General features: G+C 37.7%; 1 protein-coding gene across 3 annotated transcripts in view; it reads right to left on the bottom strand.

Moving 5' to 3' along the window:
- The window catches only part of FNIP1 (folliculin interacting protein 1), a 155126-nt gene that overhangs the window by 53946 nt on the left and 81017 nt on the right, over positions 1-20163 (bottom strand). For 2 of the 3 annotated variants that reach the window (XM_033181332.1, XM_033181335.1), the window contains exons 7-11: positions 15179-15262; positions 13812-13883; positions 10724-10859; positions 8390-8591; positions 2954-3039 (exon numbers count right to left, since the gene is read on the bottom strand). In XM_033181332.1, the coding sequence (XP_033037223.1) occupies positions 2954-3039; positions 8390-8591; positions 10724-10859; positions 13812-13883; positions 15179-15262 (580 nt within the window). The remainder of the gene's footprint in view (positions 1-2953; positions 3040-8389; positions 8592-10723; positions 10860-13811; positions 13884-15178; positions 15263-20163) is intronic. The other variant, XM_033181334.1, reaches the window with a different exon arrangement.

Raw genomic sequence — 20163 nt, 5'->3', positions numbered from 1 at the left:
TTTATTTAATCATGAATGGCACCCAAAATGTGACAATCTCAACCTTTAAGGTTTAAGTATGAGAAATGAAATTGTGAATAACTTTGCATATAATTCAGATATAAAGAGTGAAGATGCCAGTGAACAAAAAAAACACACTGATTATTGTATCACTAGAGTTTGTGTCCCAAAATGAAAAAGTTTTAGAGACTGATTTCAAAACAATGTGAATATGCTTAACACTACTGAACTGTACACTTAAAAAATGATTTATAAAGCTAAATCTAATGTTATAGATATTTTTACCACAATAAAAATATTAAATTAAAATGTTATTTGTTAGCACGCTTCATATAATTAAAAACTGCCTAAAATTAATGTTAAAATAAAATTAATATATGGTAGAAATATCATCTCAAATGTAGTTTTTGGCTGTACAAATTATTTCTTTCTAATACCAAAAAATAACATAAGTTGAAATTAAATTCTGTGTTTTTCTCTACATTTCCCCTAATCACTGAGTTTACTGTACAGAACAGTAAGATATATTTAACTAGCTTTTCATGTCTTTTATCCTAAACATTATGATGCATAAACCAAATGAATGAGTAGACATTATTCTCTTTCTCAATAATTGAGTTAAGTAAATGATTATTACACAACAGTCATAAAGTAAATTTCTTCAATTTAAATCTACCACTCTTTAGCTCAGTTTTTTAAAAAGTTTTGTATATTTTAAAAGTTTTAAAATTTTATGTATATGTATGGCATGCCTACAGTTTCATCATAGCAATCCTGCAGTTTCACAAGCTAAAACAGCCTTTCACTCCAAGATGTGATGGTCCATTTAAACAAACAACAATCTAGAAGATCCCTGCCCCAGTAAGAGACCACAGAGTTGTCAGTAAAAAAAAAATATGTAGTTTTTTAAAAAGTGAGGTACATAGACTACTGGTAATAATAAAATTTACACAATGGTACACAGTGTACATAATGTGGTATATAAATACACATTTATTATTATCATTATTTTTGAGACGGGGTCTCACTATGTTGCCCAGGCTAGTCTCTAACTCCTGAGCTCAAGCAATCTAACCACCTTGGCCTCCCAAAGTACTGGGATTACAGGCACATGCCAATACGCCCTGCCCAGATACACATTTTTAATTTTAGTTACTATAAATTTATTTTTATAGCTAGTTTTATTATGGTAAAGCATACTGTTTCCCTAACTAGGGTAACAAAGTTTCATGTTGAAATAAATTTATTTAGGTATAAAAGATAATCAAATGTAAAGAGAAACACTAAATTTAAAAAGTATATATGATACATAAATTTCGCAAAATTGTTCAGATATGATGTAAGTAACGTAAGTTGGGAAGCACTGCTGTAGGTTATGTTTACCATAGGCCAAGCGCGGTGGCTCATGCCTGTAATCCCAGCACTCTGGGAGGCCAAAGCGGGCGGATCATTTGTGGTCGGGAGTTTGAGACCAGCCTGGCCAACACGGTGAAACCCCGTCTCTACTAAAAATAAAAAAAAATTAGCCAGGCATGGTGGCATGCGTCTGTAATCCCAGCTACTGGGGAGGCTGAGGCAGGAGAATTGCTTGAACCCGGGAGGCAGAGGTTGCAGTGAGGCAAGATCACATCACTGCACCCCAGCCTGGGTGACAGAGCAAGATTCCACCTCAAAAAAAAAAAAAAAAAAAAAAAGAAAGAAAGAAAAAAAAAAGAACGGTGCCACTCATGTCAAGCATTCTGCTAAGTACCTTACACACACAATCTCATTTGATCCTTATAACAATCTATTAGATTATTACTAAATTGAATTTACCTATTTTATACTAGAAAACTAGGGGTCAAAAATGCTAATGCACTTGCCCAAGATCACCAGAGGTAGTAAATGACAGAGCCAGGGTTAAAACCCACATCTGTCTGACAGATTCTAGAGTCTTAGTTTTCACTCCCTGTGCTATACTATCCCTCTAGTCTAAAGGAGGAAAGATTGAGAAAATGAAGTAGACCTAAACCGAACCTCTTGTCAAGGGAGACATATCAGTCAGTTAGTATAATTCCCAACATAAGATCATTTGTAATACGTATGTTTGTCACATAGTTAGAAGACAGCTATAGTAGTTGTTGGGACTTCAGGTACAAGCTTTGTCGAGCCAGAAAACCCTGGCGGAAGGACTATTCACTGTGCCATATCTAGAGAAAGGATCAAGCAACAAAGCCATTTAGAATATCAAGTTCATGGCCGGGCGCGGTGGCTCAAGCCTGTAATCCCAGCACTTTGGGAGGCCGAGACGGGTGGATCATGAGGTCAGGAGATCGAGACCATCCTGGCTAACACCGTGAAACCCCGTCTCTACTAAAAAAAAATACAAAAAAAAACTAGCCGGGTGAGGTGGCGGGCGCCTGTAGTCCCAGCTACTCGGGAGGCTGAGGCAGGAGAATGGCGTAAACCCGGGAGGCGGAGCTTGCAGTGAGCTGAGATCCGGCCACTGCACTCCAGCCTGGGCGACAGAGCGAAACTCCGTCTCAAAAAAAAAAAAAAAAAAAAAGAATATCAAGTTCAAGTTCATGTTCATTATATCCATATATCCTTGTATCTCCTGTATTCAAGAATATCTGATTACTACCACTGGTTAAATACCACTTAAGAGTCCCTACATCTAGGATCCCAAGAGAGAACAAAGCATACTTTTGCCAGAACAAGGGTCTTTCCTGGTCATATTTGCTTGTCAAATGGCCCAATACTGAAAAACATACCACTGATGGCTCTCAATGTGCTTGACTCTCAAGCACATTTGAGATGTAATAACATAGGAGCCAATGGTCTATTGAATTACACCATCATATGGCTATAGGACAAAGAAATTAAATTTTATTAGAACAAATTAAAGAAAAGAAATAAATCTTCCTGTGTACACTATGAATTACTGCGTTATGGAAAGCTGGGGAATATGTACCTGAATTCATTTAGGGCATCAACTATTCGATTATATGCCAAACTCCTCTGACTGGCATCAGCTGATCTCCGGCTCATTTTCATAGCCTTGAAAACAATCATTAAGATAGTTAATTCTTACGTTAATCATGAGCAAAACATGGAAAAAGGAGTCTTTTTTTAGACAGAGTCACATACTTATACAACACTCTACCAAAATTCTTATTGAGAAAGAAATAAAGAAGGTAAATGCATTTATTGTGGCTTTTTCTTCTACACATTTGGTAATTAATGAATGGTTGAACAAAATTTAAAATTTTCAACTGTTTTCAATCTCTTATTTTTAAAACTGCAGACGACTATCAACACATAAAAAAACTGATATTGACAGTTTCTGGGTTATAAAAAATCTTATTTTTCCCAAACAGAACAAGACATAATGATAACTCAGTAACAACAACTCATGGTTTTACGCTTATATTTCACAGATAATACTTCTATTAACTCTTTTTTTTTTTTTTTTTCTGACGGAGGCTCACTCTGTCGCCCAGGCTGGAGTGCAATGGCACAATCTCAGCTCACTGCAACCTCTGCTGCCTGGGTTCAAGCAATTTTCCTGCCTCAGCCTCCCAAGTAGCTGGGATTACAGGCGCCTGTCACCACACCTGGCTAATTTTTATATTTTTAGTAGACAAGGGGTTTTACCATGTTGGCCAGGCTGGTCTGGAACTCCTGACCTCGTGATCCACCCACTTCAGCCTCGCAAAGTGCTGGGATTATAGGCGTGAGCCACCGCACCCAGCCCTGTTAACTCTTTTCTAAAAATTTGCCCAGCCTGGCCAACATGGCAAAATCTTGTCTATACTAAAAATATGAAAATTAGCCAGATGTGGTGACACAAGCCTGTAATCCCAGCTACGAAGAAGGCTGAGGCATGAGAATTGCTTGAATCCAGGAGTCTGAGGTTGCAGTGAGTCGAGATCATGCCACTGCACTCCAGCCTGGGTGATGGAGTAAGACTGTCTCGGGGGGGGGAAAAAAAAAGGAATATAAAGATTCTACAGTAAGATATCTAAAGATATTAGCAATATTTTTTTTTTTTTTTTTTTTCAGACAGAGTCCCCCTCTGTTGCCAGGCTGGAGTGCAGTGGTGGTGCAATCTTGGCTCACTGCAACCTCTGCCTCCCGGGTTCAAGCGATTTTCCTGCCTCAGCCTCCTGAGTAGCTGGGACTACAGGTGCATGCCACCATGCCCCACTAATTTTTGTATTTTTAGTAGACACGGGGTTTCACCATGTTGGCCAAGATGGTCTCGATCTCTTGACCTCGTGATCTGCTCACCTTGGCGTCCCAAAATGCTGGGGTTATAGGCATGAGCCACCATGCCCGGCCAATATTTGCTTTCTTAAAATATATTTAGCCAAGGTTGAAAAGCCTTAATCTAAGTAGACAAAAAGGGGATCGGGATTAGGATATGGAGGTCAAAAAGAATTTAATCTTTTACACTTTTTCAAAGAGAACTGAATTCTGTATTCTTTATGTAATTACAAAGTGATTAAATATTGTTTAAAAAACACAATTAAGATGTCCGCCTACTTCAGGTCAGAAATCATGTTCCTGTACACCCGAAAGCTTCAGAGGGTGAAAGTGAAACATACTTCATGTTTTTTCAAACTGTTAAGATACTGGCAATTTATAAAGAAGTGAGTATTATTTTGCTAGAATTTAGTAGCGTTCTTCCTTAATCTTATCAGTAATGCTATTTTTAAATTAAACCACAAATCTCCAAAGGTAGAAGACTTCAAAATAATTGCCAAGGTGTTCAGAAACAAAATTCATACCTTTTATTAAAAAAAAGTTTGAAAACTGGCCCTAGAAGATAACTTCTTTGAATGGTACACTATTCACTATTATTTTCTATTCTTAATAATATTCTATCATTAAGTAACTACTATAGAACTTTAAAAATTAAGTCCCATTCACTTATGTAAAAGCATTCGTTTAATTTTATCTTTCAGCTTTAATAAAAAATGGGATACTACAATTGAACAAATATCCAAACAACTATAAGCATTAACAATGTACATTTTAGGTCGGGGTCCCAACCCCTGGGTCGTGGACCAGTACCCGTCAGTGGCGTGTCAGGAATTGGGTCGAACAAGTGAGTGAGCGAGCATTACTGTCTGATCGTTGCCTCCTGTTAGATCAGGGGCAGCATTAGATTCCCATAGGAGCGCATACCCTATTGTGAACTGTGCATGCAAGGGATCTAGGTTGCACGCTCTTATGAGAATCTAATGCCTCTGAAACCATGGCAACTGCCCCCCTCCCCAGCCCTGTCCATGAAAACATTATCTTCCACAAAACTGGTCCCTGGTTGCCAAAAAGGTTGGGGACTGCTGCTTTAGATTACAGAATTATATGGCCGGGCACGGTGGCTCAAGCCTGTAATCCCAGCACTTTGGGAGGCCGAGGCGGGCGGATCACGAGGTCAGGAGATCGAGACCATCCTGGCTAACATGGTGAAACCTCGCCTCTACTAAAAAATACAAAAAACTAGCCGGGCGCGTTGGCGGGCACCTGTAGTCCCAGCTACTTGGGAGGCTGAGGCAGGAGAATGGTGTGAACCCGGGAGGCGGAGCTTGCAGTGAGCTGAGATCCGGCCACTGTACGCCAGCCTGGGTGACAGAGCAAGACTCCGTCTCAAAAAAAAAAAAAAAAAAAAAAGATTACAGAATTATCAAAGTGTTAAAATATGAAAACACTTGAAAAGTAATCTTTAATGAGTTCTATAATGTCTATTTCAAAATAACTCGAAATGTCAGTTCACCCACAACTTATTACTGTGTGTGATGACTTTGGCTAGACTACAAAATGTGAGAGCAGTCAACTGAAGAAATGTAATCAGTGTCTAACTTAAAAGATAAATGAAAATGGCCTTTACTCATTTGTTCAATAAAAAAGTACTGCTAATGAACTATTTATTTTTTTGACATATTCAATATGAATAACTAACATCTACGTCTTCTCTAGAGGCAGATGATCCTTAGTCACTAATGAGTTATTGAGATACATCCTTTCCTTTCTAAACCATTCTAACGGGTCTACCCACCTCTCATCTCTTATTCCAGTCTCTTCAAAACACACTACCAAGTGCTCGTTTCAGCAGCCATATACAAAACACACTGCCAAGTTAATCTCCCCAAAGTACAACTTGCAAACAGCCTTAAAGAAAAAGTCAGAACTCCCTGGCAAGCACTCTACATTCTTTGTCATCAGGTCCTCATTAACTTTGCCACTTGTACCTCTCGCTATTCCTCTTTATATCCTTTCCCCTCCACAGACTGTTGCAAAAAACTCTGGTGACAGCCACTGATTTTATCAGCTCAACTTCTGGGAATCTCCTCTAAAAAATAATCTGGAAAATTCGCCAAGATGTTAACAATAGGGTAGCAACAATTGTGAAAAAGTAGAAATGGCCTAACAGGGAAACTATTACTTCAATTGAGGAGAACTACTAAAACATATGTGAGAACCATTTACAATAACTTGAGAAATGTGTATGTGACAATGATGTTTTTTATTTTACTATTTGAGATAGGGACTCATTCTGTTGCTACAGTGCAGAGGCACAATCACAACTCACTACAGCCTTGACCTTCTGAGCTCAAGTGCTCCTCCTGCCTTGGCCTCCCTAGTAGCTGAGACTACAGGTGTGCACCCCCATGCCTGGCTAATTTTTAAATTTCTTTGGTAGAGACAGGGTCTTGCCATGTTGCTCATTCTGAGTTTTCTTAAAGGAGCATATAATTTGAAAAATGTAGACACAGCACAATCCCTACCAAGTAAAAGCACAATATGCATAGAAAAGGTCTACATAAGATTTTTCAGCAATGAGTTTACTGTGTTCCCTTCGGGTGGCAAGAATGTCGATTTTCTTGCTATTCTGCTATATCCAATTTTCAGAGCTTTATGTTTCAAAACATTCTGTACATCCTTCAAAATGCAGTCCAAATGAACTTCTTCCCAATAGGAAGTTATTTCACTTTCCCCCCAATTTCTAAAAAAAACTTTTGTTTGTCCTTCCTTTTTAGCTTAGATTCTAATATTTCACAATTTACTTTACATATTTGTATTGTATATACTATCTCAGTAGCAACTGACAAAAGTGATCACTCCTTCCTTGAAATACTTTCTGTACTTGGCTTTCCCAAAATAATACAGTCTTGTTTTTTCTCCTAATTGAACAGCCAATCCTTTTCCTTCTCCTCTGCTAGTTCCTTCTCATCTCGTCAAACTCTTAATGTTAAAATGCACCACAACTCAGGCTTACCATTCCCTGTCCTCTCTTGCCAATCTTAATCAGTTTCATGGCTTTAAATACCATCTATACACTGATGACCTCTCTGGTAAACTCTAGACTCATAAAAACACTTGGATGTCCAGGATGCAAATATAAAAAAAACCATCTTCCTTCATCAAATCGGTTTTGCTTGCAGTCTTTCTCACTTCAATGCTGGCAACTTCATCCTTCTAACTGCTTGCTAAAAAAATCTTAAGAGTCAACCTTAATTGTTTTTTCTCCGATATGACAATTCAGTACACCAGCTATTCACACCGGCTATTTCTATTTCTTACCAATTCAATCACTAAAGTGGTTTGAGTACTCATCATTTGTCACCTGGATTACAACAGTATGCTAATTGGTCTCACAACATCTACTTTTGCTCCTAGAAATCTATTATCCACCAGCAGTAAGAGTGATCCTCATAAATAATGTCATTCTTCCTCCACTCAAAACCCTCCAATGGTTTCCCATCTTTCATACTTTTGTAAGAATAAATGCTAATGTTCTTACAATGGTATCTTATAAGGCCCTAAATGATCTAGTCTCACTTCAACCCAGGCACTTTGGCCTCGTAATGCTGCTTAAGTATCAGGCTTACTCCTGCACTAACGCCTTTCCCTGCCTGGAACATCTTGTTCCAGATGGTTGTAGCTCACTTGCTCCGTATTTCTGGACCACATTCACATGTCCTTTAATAAGGGGCATTCCTGACTAGCCTATAAGTAATCCTTCCTTCCAGGATTCCTTACATACCTTTCTCCGTTTTACTTTTCTCCACAGGACTTATACATACATCTATAGTCACATGTTTATTTGTCCCATGAGATCAGAAGTGTTGCTTTTATCTCTTCTCTTTAGCTGGTAGAATGGTGTCTACCACATTTTAGGCCCTCCAATATTTATTTACACAACAAATGGATGAATGATCTTACATCTTTTATTAGACAGTAAGCACCTTAAAAAGGGTTCAATCTATTTGCATCCACCAGAGCACTTTATAGGACACATGCACAATGTCTGCTAATTTTTCTGCCAAATGAATAAATATAATGCTTAATCGGGAGAGTAAGATTTTAAAAGGAAAAGTTATAAATAAATAACTATGCTTACCTGTTCTATTGCACTCTTTAATTTGTTCATGTGGCTTTCAAAGAGAGGAAAATGTGAAAAAAAGAATTCATTAAATTTGTTATTTTCATCTTCATCTTTGGATAATGAAAAGATTACCCCAATTGCAATCTTCTTTTTCCTCACAATTCCTGGGTTAGGGCCACAGCTTTCATCTGAGAGATTAAAGCTTTCTTCTATAGACCTTAAAAATAAATGTTTTTTTTTTAATTTACACAAATAAAAATAATTAAATTCATAATTAAATCTTCTTGCTAATTAAATGTAGGAAAGCTAAGTCTTCTGCTGTTTTATCAAACAAACCTAAAAGTTCATACCAATTGTATATCTCTTTAAGAAATCTACTGGCTATTCTTTCAGGTTCACGTTTTTGTAAGAAATTTTACTACAAAGTCAGATTGGGAACATTTTTTGGTCCAATTAGAAGTTACTAAAGAAGTACATAATCCCAATTCATAATCAACCAAAAAGTGGCTAAATTTTAAGATTTATAGATGAGTCTGGTACAATCTTTTCCCTGTTCTAGGACCTTCTAGTCTCTGTTTTTGATTTCAGGAGTAAAGTCAAAGATGAAGGAATAAAGGAAATAAAAAAGAGGAGAAGACAAGAACTTTTAGTATCTACAGTTGTACTTAATGTAGATTAAAAAAATCTTTCAAGAATGAATTACCTTGCCAAAACAAAAACATGAAAAACGGAAATATCAAAATATATAATACATAAATCAAAGACCTGAACATAAAACTCTTAGAAGAAAACAAAGGGTAAAGGTGTCATGCATCATGACACTGATTTGGCAATGGTTTCTTAGATATAACACAAAAAAGCACAGTCAACAAAGGAAAAAAAAAATAAACTGGACTACATACAAATTTAACCTTCTGTGCACCAAAGGACACTATCAATGTAGTAAAAAGGCATCCCACAGAATGTAAAAAAAATTTACAAATCATATATCTGATAAGGGATTAATATCTAAAATATATACAGATTTTCCACACCTCACCAACAAAGCAAAAAAAAAATACAATTATAATATGGGCAAAGGACTTAAATACACATTTCTCTAAAAAAGATATACAAATAGTCAATAAGAACATGAAAAGATGCTCAAGTTGGATGTGGTGCCTCATGCCTGTAATCCTAGCACTTTGGGAGGCTGAGGCAAGTGGATCACTTGAGACCAGAAGTTCTACTAACCTGGGCAACATGGTGAAACTCCATCTCTACAAAAAAAAAAAAAAAATTAGCCAGGCGTGGTGGCAAGCCTGTAGTTCCAGTTATTTGAGAGACTGAGGTGGAAGGATCACCCGAGCCCAGGGAGGTTGAGGCTGCAGTGAGCCGTGATTGTGCCACTGCACTCCAGCCTGGGCGACTCAAAAAGGAAAGAAAAGAAAAGAATAGAAAAGATGTTCAACTTCACTAATTATTAAATACAAATGAAATCCACAATGAGGAACCACTTCAGACCCAGTAAGATGGCTATTATCAAAAAAACAGAAAATAAGTGCTGGTGAAGATATGGAAAAATTGGAACCAATGTGCATTGCTGGTGGGAATGTAAAATGGTACAGTAACCACGGAAAACAGTGTGCAGCATGACAGTTCCTCACAAATTTAAAAACAAAATTACTATATGATCCAGCAATTCCACTTCTCGATATATAACCAAAAGTACTGAAAACGGGACTTGAACAGGTATTTGCACACTCATGTTCATAGCAGCATTATTCACAATAGTTAAGAAGTGGAAGCAACCCAAGTGTCCATCAATAGATAAATGGATAAACAAGATGTGGTATGTATGTACAATGGAATGTTACTCAGTCATAAAAAGGAATGAGTATCTGACACGTTACAACATCGATAAACCTTAAAGACATTATGCTAAATGAAATAAGGCAGACACAAAAGGACAAGCAGTGCATGATTTCATTCATACCTTGTATGAATTCATAAAGACAGAAAACAGAATGGTGGTAAAAGAGGAAGGGAAGGGAGAAATAAGGAGTTATGCTGAATGGATACAGAGTTTCAGCTGGGAAGAGGAAAAAGTTCTGGAGTTGGATGGTGATGATGGTTGCACAACAATATGAAGGTACTTAAACAAATGTCACTGAACTGTACACCTAAAAATGGTTAAAATTGTAACTTGTTATGTATAACTTACCACAATTTTTTAAATGTAGTAAATTTTAAAAGTTTTCAGTTTCAAACTTAAAATACACAGAATACAAGTCCAGGCTCTAAAAATCCATATAAAATTATGTTTAAGGAACTATTCAATCTTGTTCTGTGTTTAAAGTTCCAACTTACCATCTAGGAAATACCCCATTTTCCAAACTTGTTGTTTGGCTGCGTCGCCAACGTCGCTGGTAGCTGCTGGCACAACTTCGGGTAAGTGAGGAGTTTGGGGAAGGAAATGGAGTGATCAGCAAGCTGCTGAGAGATGCTGTTAAGTCAGAAGAACAACAAGTATAAGTCAATAATGACTAAGCATAATGACAAATTTTTTTTAACAAAATTACGAATAGGTTAAGTTAAACTTGATTTTGCTTCATGAGCCTCTCAAATTGTCCATTAAAAGAACACATCCTTCTTGGAGCAAGGTCTCAGGTGAGAAAAATCATATATTAGCAATGTATCAGCAAAAAACTCTGAGACAATCCCCTTTTGGCATTCCCCTCTAGGGACTCCAGAAGAAAATTATACTTTACAACAAGGCATTATCCCTTTGGCCACTGGATGACTGTCCCCTAACTTAGCTGAATCCTTTTAGTTCTGAAATTAAAGGAAATCTGATGCTGTTCAAACTTAATGCAGCTGATTTTAAGAACAAGCTATTGAAAATAAGTGTTTGAACGGCATTTTTTTTTTTTTTTTTTTTTTTTGAGACAGAGTCTCGCTCAGTCGCCCAGGCTGGAGTGCAGTGGCCGGATCTCAGCTCACTGCAAGCTCCGCCTCCCGGGTTTACGCCATTCTCCTGCCTCAGCCTCCCGAGTAGCTGGGACCACAGGCGCCCGCCACCTCGCCCGGCTAGTTTTTTGTATTTTTTAGTAGAGACGGGGTTTCACCGTGTTAGCCAGGATGGTCTCGATCTCCTGACCTCGTGATCCACCCGTCTCGGCCTCCCAAAGTGCTGGGATTACAGGCTTGAGCCACCGCGCCCGGCCTTGAACGGCATTTAAAGAGGTCATTTACAAGTACTCACGGATCACGTGTGCACGTGTAGTCAAAGCTACCACTTTTAATTAAGAATCATGACTATACCTACTAAGCTCCAAAAAAGGAATGCTCTCTGGAGCATCTAAGGTGACAAACACATTCCAGCAGACTCCACTCTGTAACGGCTGCAATCCCCTGATCTTGGGGATTATCCCTTCCCAAAACACTTCTCTGAAATCTGTAAGATATGTTTACTGCCTGAGGTGTTAAGAGCTACAACTGCTGATTTTTCATTAGGCTAGGGGATTTTCATTAGGCTTTTCCCCCACTGGATTTAGAGAGGATAAGACTTGCCATTAAGGGCTTGCTTTAGTTTGGCAATATTCCAGACCTCTATCTTTTATGATCATAAGGACATACTGAAAATGTATATTCAAAACAGGGGACTATTATCATCACTATTAAAAAGGTACAGGTCAGATGATAAATTATTTTGGACACCGGCACTACAAACTGAGATACTTTCATTATGAAGATCCATTCATTTGAATTCTGACAAATTCAATGACAGAGGATAAAGCTGTGTGTGCCATGCAAACATGTAGACCATCAATGAACTCATTCTAAACTACTTTAGAATGCAGATTCTAAATGCAGACCATATTTTATCAGTTAGTATTATAAAACCTTGTAGTCCAAGACTGGGTATGTGCAACTAAATCTGGGTGTGACTTCAGTGAAAAATAAAATGCTGTCCTAAGTCTGGAAAAAATACATTTCACTGCATTCTAATATTAAAAGTAACTCTTATTAGAAAAAGAAGAAAATATACATTAACTTAAATGGCATATATTAATCCAATAACTTGAAGCAGCCTAACAGATCAGTCTAGCCAGACACTTCAATTTATAAAGAATATAAGTATAAATAAACTAATTTATCATCTCTCAAATCTTCAACAATGAGAATTAAATTCCTGCCAGGGAAGACTAAATCTCTAGATTACATAGAAGCAAAGGGTATTAAAAGAAATATACTCTAGATTCTTTAAAACAAAAATAAGAAACTCAATTAGAAAAGAAAGATGACATTACTTGAAAAACACAAGCCATTATTATTAGAGTAGTGGTTGGCAACCCTAGCTATCCATTAGAATCAAGTGTTATGTTTTGCATTTGTTTTGTTTCTCAAATACAGATGCCTAGAGATGCCTTCTCTAGGTTACATGAGAGTCTTTGAAAGTAGAGTTCAGGCACTTGAATTTTTTTAAAAACTTCTCCTTGTTATTCTAACACACACCCAGGGATTCCAATATATGGCAAGTTTAGATTTTTCATTTATACTCAAAACTGAATCACAGAACAATTTCGACAGTAGAGTCATATAATGTAACAACACATGCTATCACACTGAATTAAGTTTCTTATATCCAACAGTAATTCAAGCCTAAAATTACTTCTCCTTTTACTTATGCCCCAACACACACTTTTCTTTTTAGCTAAAATGTCTTTTTTCTGAGCTTTTGCCTGGATAATTGCTATTTATTTCTCAAAATACAACTCAATCATCATTATTCTGTAAAGCTTTGTTGGCATCCCTGCCCCTTGCCCAAGCTAAGTGTAGTGCTCTTTCTCTGAAGCTTTTTGCACAGGCCTAACACTAAACGCATCACACAATGAACTAGACAGATGATTTTCCTAATTTTTCTCCTAGTAGACTCCATACTTATGTGTCCCTTAAAGGCAGACTCTGGGCTTTAATTTTTTTAATGTCCACCATGTTTCAATAAATGTTTGCTAGACCTACAAATTTTGGAAGAGTCCATATTTGAAAAAAAAAAAAAAGCATAACACTGATTCAAAATGCCTGTGCTTTTCTGGGCAAGAGACAATATGACAATTTAAACTTTAGTTAGCAGCAAGCAAATATAAGCAAATGTGGTTTTTTTACTACAGTTTCTAAGCAGTTTTCTGACCAATGCTTTTCTTTTTATACTCACTAAGCTTCAACCAGTGTACTTTACTCTGGCTTTAGTTCATCCTGGCTTTATTCTATTCAGCACACTTAAAAGTAAACATGAAAAATGTTAAATTTACAAGACTTCGCTCTGATCTTTCCACAGTTCTCTTGTAAGGCTAATATCAATATGAACAAATTTGATAATAAACGAAGGGACAAAAAAGAAAATCAATGCCAACAGCAATCTCATAAAAAACTGAATACAAGAACCTGACATTACCAGACCGTGCTATGCCACTGTCTCTGTCCTCATTGAGCTCTCTTCCAGGCATGTCCATTGGGTTGCTGTGAACTATAAATAAAGATGAAACTGTCAGTTATAAAATATATTGCTATTCAGGTGGATGAACAGCTCCTTTTAAATAGCAAACAAAATCATGCTCATCTCATTGCATTCCCTTATTTTTTTCGATAGCATGACACCAACCCAACACCAAGAGCTATTACTCAGTTGAACAAGCTTTGAGAGCTCTGTGAAGATTTGATACACAGTATGAGAATCTAAAACATAATACCTAAAGAAGCAAGGAGTGACTAAAAGTCATATTTTAGAAGCATATTCAATGACAGATATTTATAATATACTATCAAATGAAAAAAAGCAAGCTACTGAACAGTATGAGCACTTGCTGGGACCAAGTGGTGGGTATATCATAGTTCACTGTACTGTTTCTGCCTATAACAATGTATGTTTCAAAATTCTCCATAATAAATTGAGAAATTTGTTTGAATAGTATGATCCCAATTGTGTTTAAAAATTAAAATTTCTGGCTGATAAAACAGCTAATACATATTTTTGCCTTTTAAAAATGTTTTCCAAGTTTTCTATAAATATGTATTTGCTATATCTAATATTTATAGGGAAAGAAAATATTATTCAAAACAAGAAGGGCTAAATTGATACCAATCTGAGCACAATGAAGAGTAAATATGTTCATATTCTAATAATTTCCACTAAAAGGTTATGATGTTAGGTAATCTGCTAAAACGTGTGAAACAAGGTATATGATTAGAATCCTGGATATATACACATGAACACACTCTACAATCATCAACTTGATTATGTAAGCAAATACAGTCATGTATGCCTTTTACAGAGCATTACAGTGGTGCTTGTTCATCTAAATCTTAGCTCCAAGAAAAATTGTTCTTATGGAATAGTGTAGATCAGAAATTTTACAATAATAACAAGATAGGATAATTTTCTGCAATTGGTGAACTATGGTACAGAAGCTACTCAGCCATGGAAACAAGACAGTGTCACATTAAAAATTCCAAGTGGTATCATAAGAAATAAAGTTCATACTAAGTTTTGGTTTCAGATTCTAAAGTTAAAATCATTATGCCACAAGAGAAATGGCAAACCAAAATTTCATAAAAATGTCAATTCTACTGATAACTCAGTGTCTGGGAACTTTAAGAACATGTTCAGTAGAATGGAATTAAGTTCTTATACTTCTAAAGCAATGTTTTCTTAACCACAACCTCACCAATTGCATTCATCTACTGTCTTGTTTCCACAGCTTAACTACAGAGTCTAGCCGTTGGGGCACACCAACTAGTCTACCCACACAGCACATCGCAAACCTGCAAAGAAAGAGGCGCTCCTGATCAGGCGGAGCGGACCCTGCTCAGAGAATGCCCGCCTGGGGCTGCAGAACTGTGAAAGACCTACATGGCAAAAACGTAAAATACACATGAAAGAGGACTGTTAGAGAAGCCACAATGCGTCAGGGAAAAAAGGTGAGCTAAGGCAGCACAAGAGCAGACCAACAAATATGGATGGAAACTTTTAAACTAAATAAGAATTCAAGCTGTCTTCCCATTTTTGAAACAGGATGATGTTTCTTTAGTCATGATTTATATCAAACAACTTCATGTATTTTTACTAATAAATGTATATGTAATAAAAACAAGCTTCTGCTATATAAAGTAAAAATTATTTTAAATGTTCAATCCTTTCTAATGTAAAACAGTATTTTTAAAGATTTGAAAAAGTATGATAATGTTATCTATCTAAACTGTATTTGCCAAATAAATTTATTTTTTTAAAGTTGTTTTAAGATTACAGTATGTGCCTACAACTGAAGTGAGGAGAAAACCACCTAAGCACTTGGCACACAGCATACAATAGGGTGCAAAACCAGCAAAGAGATCTTACTGACATTAAAAATTGGTTTTTCTAACCCAGTGATAAGTTACAAAGTAATGGAAGAAACCAAGGTTACTAAACCAGGAGTCAGTCACTGTGGAAGGAGGAACACAAATGACACTCCTCAGGGACCGGACTCCCAGCTGTTCAAGAGAAGTCGCTGCCACATGCTTCATCAAGAAAAGGTTAATTGCAGTCTGAAGACCCAAGAAGGGCATTATGGCCTGAAAGCAAGCAGCTGGGTTACCTGTTAGCTATGCTTCATCAAAATAGTCTAAACAGCCATGAAGGACATTTATCTAGGATGGAATAGGGGGCTTTCTGTTTTAAAAAGTGACAATTGCATTTTTCTTCTTTCCTTTTTTGAAACAGGGTTTTGCTCTGTCATGTAGGCTGGAATGCAATGGCATAATCGTAGCTCACTGCAAGTTCTAACTCCTGAGCTACAGTGATCTTCCCTCCTCAACCCTCCCCATGAGCCAGGTGCATGCCACCAGGCCCAGCTAATTTTGAAAACTTTTTAGTAGAGACAAAGTCTTGCTACATTGCCCAAGCTGATCTCCAATTCCTGGGCTCAAGTGATCCTCCTGCTTTGGCCTCCTAAAGTGTTGAAATTACAGGCATGAGCCACTGTGTCCAGCCAACTGTAGTTTTCAAATTGCTAACAGATATTACTTTTCTGTAGCAAGAACTTTGATAATTATAGCACATGTACAGCAATCCTTCCATGTCTCAATGGTCAGCTCTTTAATTCGTCCTAGCTTTCTTTCCCTAGTTACTTCAAAAATTATTTACTTCTTTAAACTCCTTCCCTACCTCTTCTTCTCAGCATAAAACTTTTGCTTCCTAGAGTATGCACATTCATATATGCACATACACACAGTAGAATTAACCAGATTGGAACCCTTTTTTTCCTATCATCCTGCTTCAAAACTTACTCTCTCACCCATCCTTGCCTCCTTCCTGCCTAAATAGTCATGTTATTCAAGTCTTACAACGTGCTAGGGACTTATTAAAAAATCCTAAGTTCCTCCCTCCCTTCCAAAGTTAGCTTTAAGTCAGCTAGGACCCCAATCCCCCATTCTTCTTCAAAAACCTCCTTCTATCAATTATTACTTCTAGTCTTTAATTTCATGCTCCTTATAATTTCCTTTGGCTGTCAACACTTAAACATAGTCAAGTCTCTTCCACCACCCTCCATATATCTAATCCTACAGCAATTCAGCAGTTCTCAAAATGTCATCCAAGGACCCGTGGGGTCCCCAAAACTTTCAGGGGGTCTGTGAAGTCCTCCATTTTCCAACTACACATCTGTGTGAGACATTTTCTTGATACACTTCAATGAAAATAACGTATCACAAAAGACTGAATACAGATGCAGATATGAGAATTTAGCTGTATCCTCATCCAGAAATTAAGGAGACTTATAAAAATGTAAAACAGTGCCACTCTTCTTACTAATTTTTTGGAGGCCTGTAATAACATGAAAGGGGGTATTAGTGTAATTTTTCAAGGATTTACTAAATATTCTTCAATTTTTTGTTGTAATTTCTAATAATTTATCAATAGTTGTAATCCACATAAACAAAAGTTCTCTGCAGTCCTCGATAATTTCTAAGTGTGTAAAGGTCTCCTAAAACCAAAAAGTTTGAGAATCACTGCTTGCATCTTGGACAAAAGTCCAAATTCTGAGTCATCCCAATTCTGATGTCTATTCTCCCCACTGAAACTGCTCATCTAGGCCACCAAAAGCCTTCCTGTTGCTTAATTTAGTACATATTCTCTTATATTACCTTATAAGCAGTGACTGATGCTGATTATATTACACTGTAAACTTTTTTCCCATGTAACACACTCTCTGTATTTTTCCCCCTCAGTTTCAGTCTGTTTGTGTGCTTCTCTTCTCCTACCCTTTTTTTTTTTCTTTTGAGACGGAGTCTCGCTCTGGCTGGAGTGCAGTGGTGTGATCTCGGCTCACTGCAAGCTCCGCCTCCCAGGTTCACGCTCTTCTCCTGCCTCAGCCTCCCGAGTAGCTGGGACTACAGGAGCCACCACATCCGGCTAATTTTTTTGTATTTTTAGTAGAGACGGGATTTCACTGTGTTAGCCAGGATGGTGTCGATCTCCCATCCTCGTGATCCGCCCACCTCAGCCTCCCAAAGTGCTGGGATTACAGGCGTGAGCCACCGTGACCGGCCTCGTACCCCTTCTTAAAGCCAGCATTCCCCAGGGTTCCCTCTTCAACACTCTTTCCTTCTCATTCTTTACATTTCCTAGGTCATCCTCCATTCCCGTGCTTTCAGTTATAATTTATGTCCTGATGATTCTCAAATCCCCAGAAGATACAGCTAACTGGTCAACTTCTATTATTTGTAAATTATTAAACACTCATCCATTTTTACATTAAAGAGAATACCCTACAATATACCTATCTAAGTAGCTAACAACAATGGATTTCTTCACTTGGATATTCCGGTACTTTCAATTGAACATGCCTAAACCTAAAATCATCTATTCTGATTTCTTCTATTCCCCTTAGTGAAGAACACCAATATCCATGCAATTAAACAGCCAGCAAAGTGCCAAACTTGATTCTTCCTTTTGCCTCACCTCTTCTAATTAGCTAATCTGGTCCACTCCATGTCCCTTAGTGAATTTCTCAACAACTATCCCCACTGACACTAATTTACTGTGGGTACCATTACCTGTCATTTGGAGTACCATGAGTAGCCTTCTAATATGGGCCTTTTCTCAAGACCACGTGCTTACCTGAATCCATTCCTACTGCAGTTAGAATACTCTTCTACAGATACAAACGTAATTTGTGTTGTTATATTCCGAAAATTCCTCCCTGGTGGCCTCGAGAATGTATCTCAAAGATCTCCAACTATAAAGACTATGTTGATTAAGAACCCCTGCTGAAATCCACTGGCACATTTGTGCAAGGACACATAGCTGATAGGCTGCTCCTGGCCAATGGTTGAACACAGTAGGTATACTAAGGCAGGCCCAATTTGGGGAGACATGGGACACTTCTGACAACCAACTTTGACTCAAATAATTCCCAGGGCCTTGCCAAACCTCCCTTGAACTGTATAGCTGGCTTGAGACACTTCCAGTCAACACTCTATCCCTCTCTCCTTCATTCATGGTCAGACTCACATCACAATTCGATGGGTCGCTCAGCCTTTCCCAGCATTTTCCTCATTTTCCTTTACATAGTCATTTCCCCTAACACAACTGTTGCATGTTTAACTCTGTCTTTGGCACCCGTTAAAAAAAAAACAGGTAAAGGACCCGAACCAACATACCTGCACTGGTGCCCAACTACACTAAACCAAGCATTAACTCTAAATTCCTCAGTGTGGCCTACAGTGCGTTTTGTGATCTAGCTTTTGCTCCATTCTTTCTTTTTCATTTACTTTACCCCTACTCTGTGCTCCATACATACTGATTTATTCACATTCTTTCCATACTCTATGATCTTTTGCCACTAGGTCTGTGTACATACTATTGCTTCTTCACAGAACATTTATTTCCCTAGCCATCTGGCTAATCCTTCAACCTTAGGCCTCATGTCCTCAAGGAAGCCTTCCTTGACTCTCCAGGACTGAACTGAGTGCTTCTCCTTATTTTAATCACACCCTGCTCTTAACCCTGTCTAAGAATTTACTATAGTATACTGTAATTGTTGTATTACTTTTCTGACTTCCACTAACTATAAATCCATTGAGGCAGGAACTATGTCTGGTTCACCACTGTATCTTCAGGGCCTAACAGAGTGTTTGGCATATTACAGGTGCTCACCACATACTTATTGATTGATTGACTGATTGGAAATTGAAAGAAGGTAAGAAATGGTAGACATGCAAAAAAAACCTTGACTGACAATCAAAAGAGTGCAAATGTTGCTCATTATTTAAAGTCAGTAGTATGTAAAATGGATTTTCTACTCTACATTAAAAGAGAGGACAGGTATATCTAACCTCTATAGTATAATTTACCTTTATAAGTAATAATGGATTTGTGTTATTAAAATGAATTCCTTTTGGCTGGGGCACGGTGGCTCACACCTGTAATCCCAGGTCTTTGGGAGGCTGAGGCGGGTGGATCACTTGCAGTCAGGAGTTCGAGAACATCCTGGCCAACACAGCAAAACCCTGTCTCTACCAAAAATACAAAAATTAGCCGGATGTGATGGCACGTGCCTGCAGTCCCAGTTACTTGGGAGGCTGAGGCAGGAGGATCGCTTGAACCCGGGAGGCACAGGTTGCAGTGAGCTAAGATCACACCACTGCACTCCAGCCTGGGTGACAGAGTGAGACTCCATCTCAAAAATCAAAAACAAACAAAAACCCATAATTACTTTCAACTTTCAACAAGTCCCTTGAGCTTTGAAAAGTATCAAACTATAAAGAAA

Source organism: Trachypithecus francoisi, unplaced genomic scaffold (genome assembly GCF_009764315.1).
Source record: "Trachypithecus francoisi isolate TF-2019V2 unplaced genomic scaffold, Tfra_2.0 Lachesis_group2, whole genome shotgun sequence".
In the NCBI taxonomy this organism is placed as follows: domain Eukaryota; kingdom Metazoa; phylum Chordata; class Mammalia; order Primates; family Cercopithecidae; genus Trachypithecus; species Trachypithecus francoisi.
Note: the sequence above shows the minus strand (reverse complement) of the source record. Positions and strands in the feature narration are given on the sequence as shown.